The sequence below is a fragment of the Drosophila nasuta genome, chromosome 3 (genome assembly GCF_023558535.2).
Source record: "Drosophila nasuta strain 15112-1781.00 chromosome 3, ASM2355853v1, whole genome shotgun sequence".
In the NCBI taxonomy this organism is placed as follows: domain Eukaryota; kingdom Metazoa; phylum Arthropoda; class Insecta; order Diptera; family Drosophilidae; genus Drosophila; species Drosophila nasuta.
In genome coordinates, this window is record NC_083457.1 from 49225404 (window position 1) to 49240797 (window position 15394).

General features: G+C 36.6%; 2 protein-coding genes and 3 non-coding genes across 5 annotated transcripts; 1 reads left to right on the plus strand and 4 right to left on the minus strand.

The window, feature by feature from the left end:
- Positions 1 to 10435: 10435 nt before the first annotated feature.
- Positions 10436 to 13430, plus strand: LOC132790799 (fork head domain-containing protein L1). Its single transcript, XM_060799503.1, has 3 exons — positions 10436 to 10849; positions 12413 to 12668; positions 12729 to 13430. The coding sequence occupies exons 1-3, from the start codon at positions 10485 to 10487 to the stop codon at positions 13218 to 13220; spliced, it is 1113 nt and encodes a 370-aa protein (XP_060655486.1). The 5' UTR covers positions 10436 to 10484; the 3' UTR covers positions 13221 to 13430.
- On the minus strand, positions 13325 to 15200 carry LOC132790800 (large ribosomal subunit protein eL28). The gene is made up of 4 exons (XM_060799504.1): positions 15135 to 15200; positions 14232 to 14331; positions 13793 to 14035; positions 13325 to 13430 (listed from the first exon to the last, which is right to left on the minus strand). Exons 2-4 carry the CDS (start codon positions 14322 to 14324, stop codon positions 13389 to 13391), a joined length of 378 nt encoding a protein of 125 aa, XP_060655487.1. The 5' UTR covers positions 14325 to 14331; positions 15135 to 15200; the 3' UTR covers positions 13325 to 13388.
- LOC132794599 (small nucleolar RNA CD11) lies at positions 14403 to 14476 on the minus strand. The gene has a single exon (XR_009633271.1). It is a non-coding gene; the product is annotated as a small nucleolar RNA CD11 (small nucleolar RNA).
- Positions 14626 to 14700, minus strand: LOC132794598 (small nucleolar RNA CD11). Its single transcript, XR_009633270.1, has one exon. It is a non-coding gene; the product is annotated as a small nucleolar RNA CD11 (small nucleolar RNA).
- On the minus strand, positions 14838 to 14913 carry LOC132794601 (small nucleolar RNA CD11). Its single transcript, XR_009633272.1, has one exon. It is a non-coding gene; the product is annotated as a small nucleolar RNA CD11 (small nucleolar RNA).
- Positions 15201 to 15394: the final 194 nt, after the last annotated feature.

Consider the following 15394-nt stretch of genomic DNA (forward strand, 5'->3'; position numbering starts at 1 on the left):
CAGCCTCAGCCACAGCGTCAGCCGCAGCAACAACAACAACAATAACAAGAAAACTGTGGCAGCAGCAACAACAGCAAACGCTGCCATTAATTTTTTATTGGTTCTCCGAAAACCGATTCCGATGCCTTTTACACAGATTTCCCAAACATTTAAAAGTGCGAAAAGATCAAAGCAAATTCCAATTCCAACTTATTGTCCCCTCTTGTTGCCCCTCTCTCCACCTCCCCCAAGCCGCTTAATCCCTACGGCACAACACACACACACTCACACACACACCCCCAATGCCACATAGTTGCTACACACACAGAGTTCTTGTTGCTGCTGACTAACGAGACGTGCCACAAAAACTACACATAAATCTCTAGCTGTTGCCGCTTCTCCCAGAACCACAATTGGAACTGAAACTGTCCCTAGGCCTTCTCCCTGTGGTTGCGCCTCTCACTGTCCTATTCCTACTCCAATTCCTAGTCGCCAATTGGGAGCTCTACCTGCTATTACCTATATCCAACTTCTCTGTATCCTTGCTTGACCTAAAACAGTTTCTGACTCTTCTCTTCGATTTACAAAAAAACGCCGATTTCAATTTGTACTTCAATGAAGTTTCAAGAACAAATCGCTTTTCCTGTTCCAATTACTCTTCATGATGCTGATTCATTTTTTTTTAGCAGCTTTCTTACAAATCGTAGTGCTCTTTTTTCTTCTGGTTCTTTTCGACAAGCTCAGACCTCAATAAAGTTTTATTTTCGCCAGCTGATCTAACCTTATAGGAAAGTATCGAACAAATTCCTTAACTATTTGATTCATTCTATTTTACTTCTGATGATATACTCACCTACCTCTGCCCTTATCCTCTTTTATTGATCGTACAACTTTCGCCAAATTTCCATATTTCGCTTTTGATATAGAACTTTTATCTTTCTTGATTTTACATAGTCTAATCCAATTTGAAACTTTGTCTCTTTAGTGGCTCTTTATCTAGCCTTTTGATTGAATCTTAATTTGATCCTTTAATTTCTTGTCTTGCTGTCTTCAACTTTTATCTAAAGTGCTGCCCACTATTTAGAGCAACTTTCTAAAGCCTATTTTGAACTCTCAGTCTTCTCGAAGTTTAGTCCTTAGCACTTCTTACCTCTCTTCCATGTCATGTATATTCAACACTCTCTGGGGAGCTCTTTGGGAAAGATCTCTTCAATATCATACTAACTTTTTGTGGCATAGTCCTTGGACTAGGCTATTTCTCCAGAACCCCAAACATTTCCTGCTCCGTTATTGCTTCCATTCCTATGAGTGCTTCTAATGTTAAACCACCTTCAGATTTAACACTACTCTGAAATAGGTAAGTCTTCCCTCAGTGTCCTCAAGCCCAATCCCCAGACCCAGCTATAGAACTGTGCCTGCTGTCAGTCTACTATATACTTTTGCACCCTGCTCTTCTGCCATTGAGTGTCTCAATGGAATCCCAAGAACTATTATTGCCCCTTTCCTGCTTGACTCTTGCCACCACCACTTGGCTGTGGCTTGTGGCAACTATTGCTCACCCTGTTGCCACTCAGTGCAGCGTGACTTCTGCTGACGCTTCGCTGTTGCTGTTGATGATGTGGCGTATTTGCTTGTAAACATTTGACGAGTTCTTTCGTCGAACAAAAAGAGCTAAAGCGAGAAGCGTAAACCAAAGAAGAAAGAAAATAAAATAAAATAAAATAATATAGTAAAAAGAAAAAGGATGCCACCCAATGTGTGTGTGTGTGTTTGGGACTCCCCCAAAAAGTTTTTTGGGGAAAAAGTCGGCCACGGCTTTTTGGGCCTGGTTACCGAAAATTAAATCAGCAGCAACTGGCGTTGCTTCTCCGACTCCGGCTCCCGCTCCTGCTTCTGATGATGCTGCTGCTCCGGTTGCTGCTGCAATGGCAAACAGATATTTTGCTGGCGATGCCAAACCGCATATCAAACTGTCGACCATTTAGCATTTGCTGCTCTGCTCTGCTCTGGCCATACGTACAACGAGGTGCGGACCTTGCCAAGTGGTTTTGGCTGCCTCTTGTTTTCATAACAGCTCCACCGTGGCACACACCCGGTTGCCCAATTCCTCTCTGTCCCTCCCTCTCCCTCTCTCCATCTCTCTGGTATTCCCTCTCCTCTTCCCTAGACTGCTCAGGGCCGAAAGTCGACCCAAACTTTTGACGCCACTCTGTCTGCCGCGCCACGCCTTGGCGGCCTGCATTCATATGTAACAACAATTCATAGATTTGCTTTTTTTACAGCATACTCTAACAAATGGGGTAACATCCATCGATGGTTGAGAGTGTAAACAAAAAATGTAGTGAGAAAAATAGACAGCTTAGGACATCGATAACGGATGGAAGATAAAAAATAGTAGATACAAAAATATCAACGAAAGAGGACAAAACACCTTTTAAGCAAATCTGGCGAACTCGAATACCAGAATACTTCTAAGTATCTCTAAAGGCAATCTAACATACAGTTCTAAGGTTATCTAATTGTATTATTATACTATAGAATTTAATTTTGACCTAAAATTATAATAAATAAAATTAAAAAGCTCTAAAGACAATAAGACAGCTTATATGTATTCTTCCCTGACAAAAATTGGGAGATTCGAATTTTAGGAGCATTAAAGTAATATCATAAAAATCGCGACGAAGTCAAGTTTTGCGTTAAGGAACAGATCTACAAAAAAGAAATATAATTTTCAAGAGAAATTGTCAGGATAAAAAAATATTAAGACAAACATATCTCATTCATTATAATTATTTGAAACTTAGATAAAAATCAAGTCTGATTAAAAGAAAATTAATAAAATTAAAGAGAAAGTATAATAATATTAAAAAAAGGAAATTTTTTAAAATGAATAACGTGTTTAAATCATTATTTGTATTCTAGTATAATATAAGAGAAAAGAGGAGGATAATAAACTAAGGAACCTAGAACTGAATTCTAGTATAATATTAGAAAAATTATCAAGATAATAAACTGAGAACCCTGGAACTAAATTCTATTATAATATTAGACAAGAAGAGGAAGATTATAATCTAAGAAATTGTATCTTCCTAGTCAGCAATCAAGCTGAAGAAACAACAGTGACTTAGGCACCATTTTCCCCATCATTGTCACTCCAGTTGGTAACTGAGCCTAAGCTGGTAATACATTAGATTCCAACAAACAGCGAGAGAAAGCGCTGCCAATCAACAAGTATAAGTCCGATTGGAAGCAGTTGACAACGCCTCAATCAACTGGGGCAACTGAGGCAACGACTTCAATTAGAAGTTGCTTTAGCACAAAGAAGAACTTGTCGCTCTACCAGATTATCCCAGCCACTCAGCTGTCAGTTGCAGACTTAAGTTGCCATAGTTGTTGTCGCTCCATCAGTTGATAGCGTATAGAGAGTGCGGCGTGTTGCACGAGAGAGAGCAACAAGGGAAAGAGAGAGAGAGAGAGAGAGAGCACACACAATGTTGTTATATCGTCAATTGTGGGGAGCTGATGCAGCCGCATGGATCGGGGGCAACTAGTTCGAGTTGTTTACACGTGCCTTTGTTGCGCCGCTGACGCTGACGCGATGCGTGTGTTCTCTGCACCCCTTGCCATCACCCCTCGCCTTCCCCCCTTTTGCTGGCTGCCCCTGGGAAGCACACACGGAGCACTGCATGAAGTTTTGCGTACTCGTCGTATTTACACACACAAACACACAGAAGGCACATAAACAGGCAGTCAGCCGATTGCCAAGTGCAGCAGCAACAGCAGCAGTCACTAGCCCCTCATCCCATCTGTCACTCCCCCCTCTGGGCTGCAATAGCTGACTTTTTCCCATGAAAATAAACACGAGCTGACTACGTTAGTCGCCAAGATGTCTGCGCTGTGCACCTGAAGAACAGGAGGTGGAGAGAAGGAGGAGAAGTCGACTGAGAATGTGTCAGGATGTTGCCGTATTTTAATAATGCATCGAAATGAAAGTGGCTGTCAACTGGAGATTTGACAGCTGCTTTGTGCCCCACGACAAGGATCGATGATGGCATGTCGTCAGGTGCGTAAAGCGACAGCAAGATGAAGACAGAGAGAGAAAGAGAGAGTGAGAAAGGGGGAGGGAGAGTTGAAGTCAAACTGAAGTCAACTTCAGTCTTGACTTTACCTTTTTTTTTGTTCTGCTCTTTTTTTTTGCATACTTGGCAGCATTTGTTAGCTTGGCTCGATAATTAGCCAAGCAGTTGAAGTTTGAAGTGTATCTGTATCTGGTATCGTTGGCTGCGAAGCTCATTAGCACACAGCCTCCCCCCTCTCCTCCTTCTACCGATGCTGCCACCGCCTCCTCCTCGTTACTCATAAATGCCATAGATCTTTTGGGGGCCCACCAGCTGGCCCACTTGATGGCATAAACATGCGCTGCTTGGGACTCTTTGAAGTGCAAATTACCCGCGGGGTCAACCAGGCATCTTCACAAGCAATTGCAGATACTTTAGGGCTGGAAGGGGGCGTGGCACAAACTGGGGCCGCGTTTGCGTTAACAATGCTTAGTCTCTCTCTCTCAATTGCTTTGGCCATAATACATCTTTGGAAAATCTGTTTAATGGCTCTTCCGTCCACTTGAGAAGCTTTTGAAGCTGTTGCTATTTTAATGTGGTCGATATTCTAAATTTAAACAAATAAACAAACACACACACAGACAGACTCACACACCTCGTCCACAACAAATAAGCTGCTTGACTGATTGTTGTTGTTGTTGAAAGTTTATTGTTTTTAAACCTGAGCAGAACACTATTTGATATTTCCATTTCTTTTGAGTTTTGAACTGTTTTGAGTACCCGTTAATTTGCCGCCTCGAAAACGTGCCAAAAAATTCATTCACCATTCATTCACTTGCATTCTCAATAACTCAATCCTCAATGCTGAATGGAGTGTTTTCTTTCTCTGTGTTTTCCGTTCCGTTTAGATCCCATCATCTCGCATCGCATCGCATCGCAACGCATCTCGTGTAATTTCCCCCCGTTGTTGAATCAACGCAGTCAATTCAGTTCGATTCGCCCCATAGATAATTCAACTGTTAATTATTCCTTATTAATTGCGCATTAAATTACCGATAGTCTTCCTCGAGGTGGAATGATATTTTCAGCTAATTACATCATAATGAGGCGAAACTTTAAACTTGAGGTGTAAATTATAGGGAAACAGTTGAGCAGTGATGATGAAGTGAGATCATCATCATGTATTTAAGATTACAATGGAGAAAATCGTGAGAATAAAGGAAGTTATTGCCATAAATCGGAAATTAGTAAAATCAATTACAGAAATTCTGTCTATGAATATTGAATCATCATTTTGAATATGGTATTTAATTTAAACTATTTTATATGAGAAATATTATCTACTTTCTCTTTCAAAAACATCCTAAGAAATAAAATACCTATAGAAATTACTTTTCCTGTTCTCCTTTTATGTTTCATAGTTAATTTTCCCCAAGGGACTAATGCGACTACTAAATAATGTTTTCTAATGAAAGTAATAAAATATCCTGTCTTCAACTTATCCAATATTACAGTCCAGAAACTAGAGAAGTAGCCATAAAAATATGTGGACAAAATATTACTCGCATTATCCTAAACAACATCTGTTGCAGGTTTTAGGTAATTACATAAACATTATGTACATTTAAGGTATGCCAATATAATATTAAGATTGAATATAATGAGACTTTTTTGTAATTATATGCAATCTAATATATTTAATAGTATTTATTTATATTACTATATAGTAATGCAAAAGAACTTTAAAAATGTATCTCATTTATCATTATATAATTTGATTGTATTCTTAAATTATGTTTCTTACAATTATTCTCAGTTTTTATTTGATATATTTATATTAACAACAAATATAGAAGCCTTAAATAAATCGTAAATTCTAATATTAAAACAAAATTTAAAATTTGAGGTATTAGTTCATTCAAAAGAAAAATTGAAAGACACAGAAAAGGTTTAAATTTTCATTGAATAAAATTTTGTACGAGTTTTTAAAAATGATAACTTACAGTTTGTATTAATGACAAATGTAGAAAATTTTAATACAATATACACTAATATTCCTTAATTCAAAGACTTTAAAGAAATTATAAGATTGAAAGAGACTTCTACAACTAAACTAAATAAAAGATCACAACATTTATTTTAACAAAATGTAAGTATTCAAACAAATTTACCCACTGTTGAAATAAATTACAGTGTAGAAACATAATTTTAATAATTTTCTAAAATCTATATAAATTGAGATGCTTGTCACATTTCATTTTAAAAGATTTATAAAAATGTATGATTCGCCTTAATTAATTTTTCACACTAATCTTTATTAATTTCAACTTTATACAAAAGGAACAAATATTCAAATAACAAGTTGTTTATTTTAAGTACGTGTATTGTGTATATTAAACTACACACAAATAAAAAATCCAGTTTAATAAAATAGTAAAAATAAAAATAAAATAAAGTTAAAATTATCTACAAGTTAATCGATAAATCATAGCATATTCATACGGGCATAACTCATCTATCCCCTTAAAATCACAACTAATGTCCAACACCTGTTCTCTTTTTAAGGGTCACTGGGCCTGCCCTGCTACACGTTTTCGAGTTTATGGAGAATCCTGATGCGGATTTAACAAGCCTATCGAAAAGAGTGTCTCGGCCAGATATAAGTAGTAAATAATGCGCTTGTGGGGAGAGGGGAAGGAAGAGGAGCTGTGCTATGGATGTAACATAGTATTGTTATAGCAGATAGGGAGGTGCTACGCAACTAGTGTCAAGAATCGCATAAATTTCCGATTCCGGGCAACATACAAATGCGTTGACGACTCAAAGTGTGCCATTTAATGGCCACCAAAGGTCACGTTCACACCAACGTAATGGCTAAATGGGGGCCGCCCGGCTCTGACAATTCAGGTAATGTGGATAATTTGCTGTCAATGATGTGTAACGCCGCCGCCGACAACAAAATGAAAATGATGATGATGATGACGACGACGTCCACAGCGATGATGATGATGATGATGATGAGCAAAGAATGCGGAGTTGGAGGGCAGCTCCTTGTATTTGTTGTCAAACAACAGGGCACACAGCTAATAGCTGTGTGTTGCTTGGGCTGCATTTAACGAGAGATACTATTATATACTATAAATAGGCAACAACTAGACTGTTAATGTGCTCTCCTCCAATTTAAGTGGAGTTGGATGACAAATCACCCCACAAAATCTGACAATAACAAGCGATGATCGATGATTTGTTGTTTCATTCTTGTTTTTCTGCCCGCGACGAGTGAACAAATCAAACTTTCGACAAGGTGTTGATGGTACTGTCGATCCCTCCAGAATCCCTCTGATCTCGTTCACATAAATCAGCTGAGGCCAAAAACAATCGATCGACAAGATGTCACGCACTAAACTATAACTTGCAATTGGTGGTTTTGTTTTTCAGGGATTTTCCGTTTCTTTCCTTTTATTTTTTGATTAACTTGCGGCCTGTGGCAACTAAACAAACAATCGGAGAGGCGTTTTATGGCTTAACGTGACCAAAGCGATCGAGAGAGATCGTTTGCATCGTTTGCGTTGCGTTTGCGTTTGAAGCGTGATCAGTCAAAACTAAATAGAAAACATTGTTGTTTCAGACTTTGTGCAATAAAAATGAAAATCTATTTGTTTCCAATACTATTCACGGCATAGTTCTAAAAATAAGCAAAAACCAAAACACCGAGAGAGAGAGCAACAGAGAGCGACACATGCAACAATGTGGCACGTATGCAGATGAATGTTGCATGTAATCCTCCCCCCATACTCATAACAGACAATTCACAATTGCCTAGGATAACCCATTGTTTTATGACCCATTTTTGGCCGCGGTAAAACGATCGTAAAAATCAAGGGAGAGGAAGAGGCTGCTTGCCAGTTAGTGAGAGCGTGAAAAATCCTTTGTATCATTGGCGAGTTCATAGAGATCAGCTCAGTTGAGTTCAATTCTCCGACTCCCGACATATGTGGATTGTATGTGCTCAACAACTTCAATTGGTTTGTATTTATTGTTTTTATTTCTTTCAAATGAGACTCTGCTTTCTACTACTTGAGACCATCCATCGCATCGTAAAACAGATCATCATCCTAGTCCTGTGTTTTAAATGTATACAACATTATTTTACGACTTTTCGTGATATGAAGACTACTAAAGACTTTCAGTTCAGTTCAGTTCTGTTCACTTCAGTTCAAACAAAAACGCACAGCAAAAATGGCGCACTTGACTCTGAAATACCCCACAGATGAATACGAAATACGAAATCTTCTCATCTGCCTGTAATTGTGAAAAGTCGTAAAAATCGAAAGGAAATTGGATTATGTTCCAGATAGCCAGCGACATAGTTCACCAGAGATAAAACACTGCTTTCACTGTGTTTAAATGATATTTTCTGTGTACTAAAATCTTGCTTCGAGCGCATCTTTGAATGTGATTAAATTTCAAGTTCAAGTTGAGCCAATCTCTAGAGTCTAGACTTATTCTTGAACTTCTTCAGCAAACATAAAAACCTTTTTTTGTCAGAATATGGTATACTAAACATTTTTATTATTTGTTTATTTGTTTAGGATAAATCAGTAATCCAAGCTACTCTACAGAATTTCTTGTAATTTTTACATGATCGCATTATTTGCTGTAAAATTTATAAGTTGACTGGATTTACTTTTAAGTATCCTTTAAAATTATATTTTTATAGTCATCTTATTTTAACATTTTAATTATTTGTTTTGGGATAAAACTTTATATAGTATTAAGCAACACCAAAAAAAATCCTAAGATAATTATTCATATTTATTAGATTATATGTTGGATAATTTATTTTTTGACAGGATTTAGTTTTAAGATTCCTTTAAAAATACATTTGTATAATACTTTTACTTTAACTTAAAGTTTGAAATATAATATTTATATATTTTGTTTATTATAAATACATTTTTAACAATTGATGACCTTTTTTGAACTCCATTATTATAAACTTGATACAATTTTACTTTTAATATACAACTTTTTAGATTGTTTTATAAATAAACACTTTAGTTTAACTTTAATTCTAAAATATAATATTTTTATATGCATATACTTTTTTATAAATATATTATTACTATTTGAAGTCCTTTTTTGGACTTCACTTTTATACATTTGATACAATTTCTCATTTACTATAAGACATATTATTTAATTAAAATAATTAAAAATTAAAATGTTCAACAGTTTTCCTGTTACTACATTTTTTCAAAAGATCTATTTTCCTAGAACTAACTCTCAGCTAAATTCGTTTATTCGCTTTCTTTTTTTAATCCTCCAAATATCTTACGCATTAAAATTCCTCACTGTAAGACCTAAAAACATTTCTACACGAATCTACAACTAACTCTAACTAAAACTTAAATAAACATTACAATTACATTGTTTAAAGAATAATAGATCAAATAAATTCCAATCTCTTGCATAGCCAATTCAATATGTAAACTTGCTCAATTTTCATTTGTTGAACATATTTCGTCTATATGTTTGTTGAATACTTGAATACTTTGAATACACCCACACATGTCATGCCATAGGCTCCGCCTACCCGAAGAATTGTTCAGGCAAAAGAAATGTGCACGAGAGTGCTGTGTGTGTATGAGTGAGTAAGTGTGTAGGGTGTACATGTATGAGTGTGTATAGCTGAAGAGCGACGCCCCTGCTTGAGAAACTCAGTGCACCAATGAGGCGATTGCATTAACCCTACAAAGATCGCTGCTGAAGATCTTCGAATGCATTTCAAGCGATCGTTGGTAAATGATATGAAGGATATCTTAAATAGATTGAATATAAATAAAAAAGATATATAATTAAATAGTCTATGTATGTATATAATAAACTATTTAACTTAAGAATCAGCTTTATAAGTGGTCCTCAGAACGATCCTCGCTCTTCATTGAATTCTACTCCCTGCATTCTGCCACCTCACAGATTTACATGTTCTCTTTCTCAAATACTTTAGTGTGTGTGCGTGGGAGTGCGTGAGCTTGTGAGTGTATGAGTGTGTATTTATAGTACATGGTGCTCTCCCCACACACACATACACACACACACCAGCTGAAGCACACCCCGTGGTATTCCACTTGCAGCCAAACCCACAAATCCATATCCATTTATTTGTCGATCGGATCTCTTCGAAGACGCAACAAATCACGGCGCGCGCGGTTGAAGAATTCGCTTGAATACGTTTTGAAAAACTTAAGAGCTAAAGAGCAGCTTCAGTTCTTAAAAAAATTCAATTTAAGTGCAGTACTGTTTTGTGTCTTTAAGCTCAGGAACAAACCAAAGATTCAATCTAAAGATTTAAAAAACCAAAAAGTGCTTTCAAAAAGTTTATCAAATATTTAATTTACTTTAAAAACTATAATAAAGTTGAATATACAAATTTTAAAATAAAAAATGCTACCCAGTTCGTGTTATACAAGTGCATCGGGTCTTCCGGATAATGAGCAACTGGTCAACACGTTGTTGGCCTGTCCGGAATATCTACGCGCCAGCAATCCATTGGCTGCTGGTGCCGTCGGAGCTATGAGCATGGATGGATTGCCCTGCAATGGGTTTCCATCGGCATTCTACTATCAGGGCATGGATAACTTCTTGTCGCTGCATAATAATATCTGGAATTTACCCATATCCTTTCTGCACAACAATCATCGACCAGAGAAACCGCCTTTCTCTTACATAGCTCTGATTGCCATGGCCATAAGCAGTGCTCCCAATCAAAGACTCACACTCAGCGGCATCTACAAGTTTATCATGGACAAGTAAGTACCGAAAAGTATAAATAATAATAGTTTAAGACTTCTTACTAATTTCCAAAACTTTCAATCTAAAACTCTGTTATCGAAAAAGGATATTGTAGATTAGATTCATAAATTGTCATTTCTGTTTTCAACAAATTAAATTTGTTACATAAATCATGATCTAAGAGTACAGATAACTATTACTCATCAATCAAATCTTGTATATATTTAAAGTAAATACATTTTACTGCTTCTTCAATAGATGCAGTAAATATTTAAAGGCGTTGAAAAGTTTATTTTCAATTAGATAGAAAAGCGTACATTGCCAATTTCACAGCTTGAAAATTTCGAAAACAATTATTTATTTATTTACAATGTTAGACATAACATACAATATTAAATCTAAGAAGAAAAAAGTTATGGCCATAGCCTACAAATACTTTAAAAAAATGATTCATTTCTTAAGCTATCCCAAATTTTATAAATAATTTTAGCTATGGAGAAAGATTAAAGAGTAAGGAATAGTAAGGAAATATATCTAAAACTTACAAATTTAAAAGTTATTAAGATGAAGTCCTAAAGAAATGATTTCCGTCATTCTCTAAATAGTTTAAAAAATCTGTCGATACTAAAAACATTTCTTTGTTTAATGTTATTAACTTTGTAAGAAATATAGTAGCTTTATACATATTCATGAAGTATAGTTAATATACACATATTGACATAGGTAACCCTTAACTGGAATACAGTAGAATCCGGTTATAACGACGCCGCTTATAGCGTCCGTCCGGTTTTTGAGACGAAAATTCGATGACTTGGTGGGTTCCCATACAAATTAAATTGATTAAAACATTAATTAGTTGCATTTTAAAAACCTATGGCAACCATAAAATAAACAAAATTTTATTTTTCAACTTTTGGTTTGTAGGTGTTCCGGATATAACGACGGTCCCTTGAAAGTCGCTATAACCGGATTCTACTGTATTTAGAAAATTGATAGTTATTTTAAGACTTTATCTTATAAATTTCAAAATGAAAATTATAATATTGAGATCTCTTTTCTATGGTTCTGGTAAATCTATTGATATTATTGTTCACTGTCTCTATATTAAAGGAAAATATATAAGAACAATATACATGGATACATATCCATAGGCTTATCAGATTGTTTATTGGACCTGACAACCCGTCATATCCACACGAATTATTCGCAACTCATATATTTAACTTCCCATTAAGAAACATACAATGCAATAATATTTTCAGAAAACAAATTAAAATCCCACACATAAATGTCGGCAAAATTTCGAATTTTGTTCAATGATTCTTGGCACTGTTCCAGTCTAGCAGGGGGCATAACCCCAATCAAATAATCTTCCTTATAAAATTAAGAATATTCCTTTTAAAGAATATAATTTAACAACTAAAAATATAAATAATTAAAAAACAAAAACTTAGATACATATCTAGTTACAATTACAATAGATACATTTTTAGAACAACTAAAACTGTAACATATAAATTTCTTAATACATAAATAGATAAATACCATAACAACTCCTTTTCTCGTTTAATTACTTCAAGATTCCCCTACTATCGTGAGAACAAGCAAGGCTGGCAGAACTCCATCAGGCACAATCTATCGCTCAACGATTGCTTCGTGAAGGTGGCGCGTGATAAGAACACCATCGATGATAACGACAGCGCAGGGAAAGGCAGCTACTGGATGCTGGATGCCTCTGCCACCGATATGTTTGAGCAGGGCAACTACCGACGGCGACGCACACGTCGAAGACACTGCGGCAATGCCAGTCGCTTTGATCGCGATGCCACATCGCGGGTAAGTAATGAATCATCTCAAGAGACACGGCAGCATATAAACAATACAATTATTTATTAGGATGCGAATGGGAGCAACGATGGCGAGGTGCGATCACCAAGCGAGTCGCTGCCTGACTTTGATATATTCTGCAACGACAATGTGGCAGCAAGCAGACCCAACTATTCGGATCGCATCACCGAGCTGCATCGCCAGTATCTATCTGTGTCCTTTGGCTTCAACAGTCTCTTCAACAACGAATCACGCAACACGCAAGTTAAGGATGCCACACAGTCAGACAGTCCGTGCTCCAGTCAGACGGCGGCAAGTGCCACGGACAGCGCCTTGTTGCACGAAGATCTACATTCCCCAAGCGCGTTTACGCCGCCACTTCCAAGACGCACTGCAGCACCGGAAGTTGGTGGACAGGAGATGGCAACACTTGATGCATTTAAAGGATTGCAGGAATTATTGGGTGGCAACGACACGCCCACAGCGCCAGTTGCCAGCAATAATAATAAATCAAAGACAACGACGCTATTTACAATTGAGAACATAATTGGCAAACAGTAGCATAGAAACATCATTTCGCACAATCGAATTAAATTTGTTAATACATATTAAATTTATTGTTTGTTTTACTATTTTGAACCCATAAACAAAACACTCTGAATTGGTTCTTTTTTGGATTTTAACGGTATTTTTATTCTCGAGTAGAAAACAACTCCTCAATTACCCATCTTATTGAGAGCGCAGCACAGCGGAGGCGCGACGGAGAGCAGCCTATAAACAAAATATAAAGAATTGATCAATATCTACATCACAGTACATTAGCATATACAAAAATATGTGCGGAAGACAGTCTCAGTTTAAGTAGTGTCGTCAGGACCAGTAGGAGATCTTGGTGATACTTATAAAGTCATCACAGCACTATGAAATAGTTGTTATCAAGTCAAGTGTTTACCTGCAAGTAAATAGAAATATTCGTACATTAATAACATGAAAGATTTAAATCACATACAGTAAAAGTATTAAGTACATTCAGAGAAGGTAATCAACACAACATTTCTGAGATCTTGGTGTAGTAGTATAAAAAGGGTATCATCATAAAAAGAGAAAAAGAATGGAAAGGAATTCATGTTTACCTGGGTCAGATCCTTGCGGTACTTGGAGCCAATCAGCAGGTGCTTCAGTTTCTTCAGGGAGCGACGAGGACCAGCCTTGAAGTTAACACGCACGGTGTTCTTGGCGGGACGCTGACCGTATTTGCCCTTCTTCAGGACGGTGGTGAAGCCCTTCTTATCGGCAGCGGGCACAACACCAACGGTCTTCTTGTGCACAATGCCGCTGTAGCGGTAAGAGCTGACATTGGTCAGATTGTTGGGCTCCTACAACAAATGCAAATACATATTGTTAATAATCAACGTATAGTAGTTAACATCGACTCAATACTTTGTTCAATATTGTCAGACTAAAAGTTACTATCATGTAGTATTCAAATATCATTGTGAAAGTTGTATAAGTTGGAAACATCATTGAACTAATTATAGAGCGAGTAAGTTAAATCGTAAAATGGAAACTCACTGTGCTGAAGGGTTTCTTAACATCACGCTTCTTCAACAAGAAAGCGTTGTTGTTGCGAATGATCAACCAATTGAGGTGCGAAGAGGTTGCCATCGTACGTCTGCGTTAAAGAAAAATGCAATACGAAATTAGTATGAATAAATTGAAAACATTCAAAGCAGTCTCTTGAATGCTACATTTCAGTCTTGGGTGATGAATATAGTCTTCAAGAACTCTTCCGCCAAAATCAATCATCATGATACAAGGCAATATAACTATGACCAACAGATGGCGCTGCTTACCTTATGTAGTTAATTGAAGATGTAAATGCAGCAATAGGCGAAACACCACATGAAAGAAAAAATCAATTGTTAGTTAAGGGTTCCGAAAAACTATCATAAATTTAAATGTTGTGAATGGATATCAGTCTTGGGTGATGAATATAGTCTTCAAGAACTCTTCTGCTAATTCGTTCATCACAAATGGCAACCAATTCACTAAAGTTCCACATGTGCTCACCTTTTATGGAGAAACAATCATAAATCAATATCAACACAGCACATGAAATAGAAAAAAAATACAGATTATTATCGTTTCAAGTGAAAATAAAATTAAGAGAATTTATATATTGAGAATCAGTCTTGGGTGATGAATATAGTCTTCAAGAACTCTTCCGCCAAAATCATTCATCATCGATTGGTTGGTGCAGCAATTTGAAAGGCAGCGGCGTGTGCCACCAACGTGCAGCACGTGTGGGGTTAGCACACAAATTTTACCTCCATTATATTGCAGAGTTACGGCCATGGCTGGCACAAACACTTTATGCACATGCATTAATTAAAATATGGAGTACGTTTTGGTGCAGTCCACTGCACGCAGAAAGCTATAACTTATCTAAATCAAGACAAAATGCAAAATGCCCACCTTTTCTCGTTGAAAGACAAGCAGGAAAGAAATATGGCAGCCAAAGAGGAACGTGAAGTTGGCTGCGATTAAGGGCACAGTGTTGCAACATCGCAATATCGTTACTTAAATATATACCAGAAAATACATCTTAGGTATATTTCAAAATTGAACATACTGTCGCCTATCTGCCTTCTATTGGGCTTCCTTCTTATCAATATTAATACATTTATTCGTTTTTTGTTATTGAGTTACATTTTTCATTTTTCCACAGAATTCTA

What these genes read in the sequence shown, in the direction of transcription:
- LOC132790799 (XM_060799503.1), top strand. Translation starts at nt 10,485, where the DNA reads ATGCTACCCAGTTCGTGTTATACAAGTGCATCGGGTCTTCCGGATAAT. An exon ending in TACAAGTTTATCATGGACAA is followed by an intron (nt 10,850 to 12,412) that starts GTAAGTACCGAA and finishes AATTACTTCAAG; the next exon opens with ATTCCCCTACTATCGTGAGA. An exon ending in ATCGCGATGCCACATCGCGG is followed by an intron (nt 12,669 to 12,728) that starts GTAAGTAATGAA and finishes ATTATTTATTAG; the next exon opens with GATGCGAATGGGAGCAACGA.
- LOC132790800 (XM_060799504.1), bottom strand. Translation starts at nt 14,324, where the DNA reads ATGGCAACCTCTTCGCACCTCAATTGGTTGATCATTCGCAACAACAAC. An exon ending in TTAAGAAACCCTTCAGCACA is followed by an intron (nt 14,036 to 14,231) that starts GTGAGTTTCCAT and finishes CATTTGTTGTAG; the next exon opens with GAGCCCAACAATCTGACCAA. An exon ending in ACCGCAAGGATCTGACCCAG is followed by an intron (nt 13,431 to 13,792) that starts GTAAACATGAAT and finishes TTTTGTTTATAG; the next exon opens with GCTGCTCTCCGTCGCGCCTC.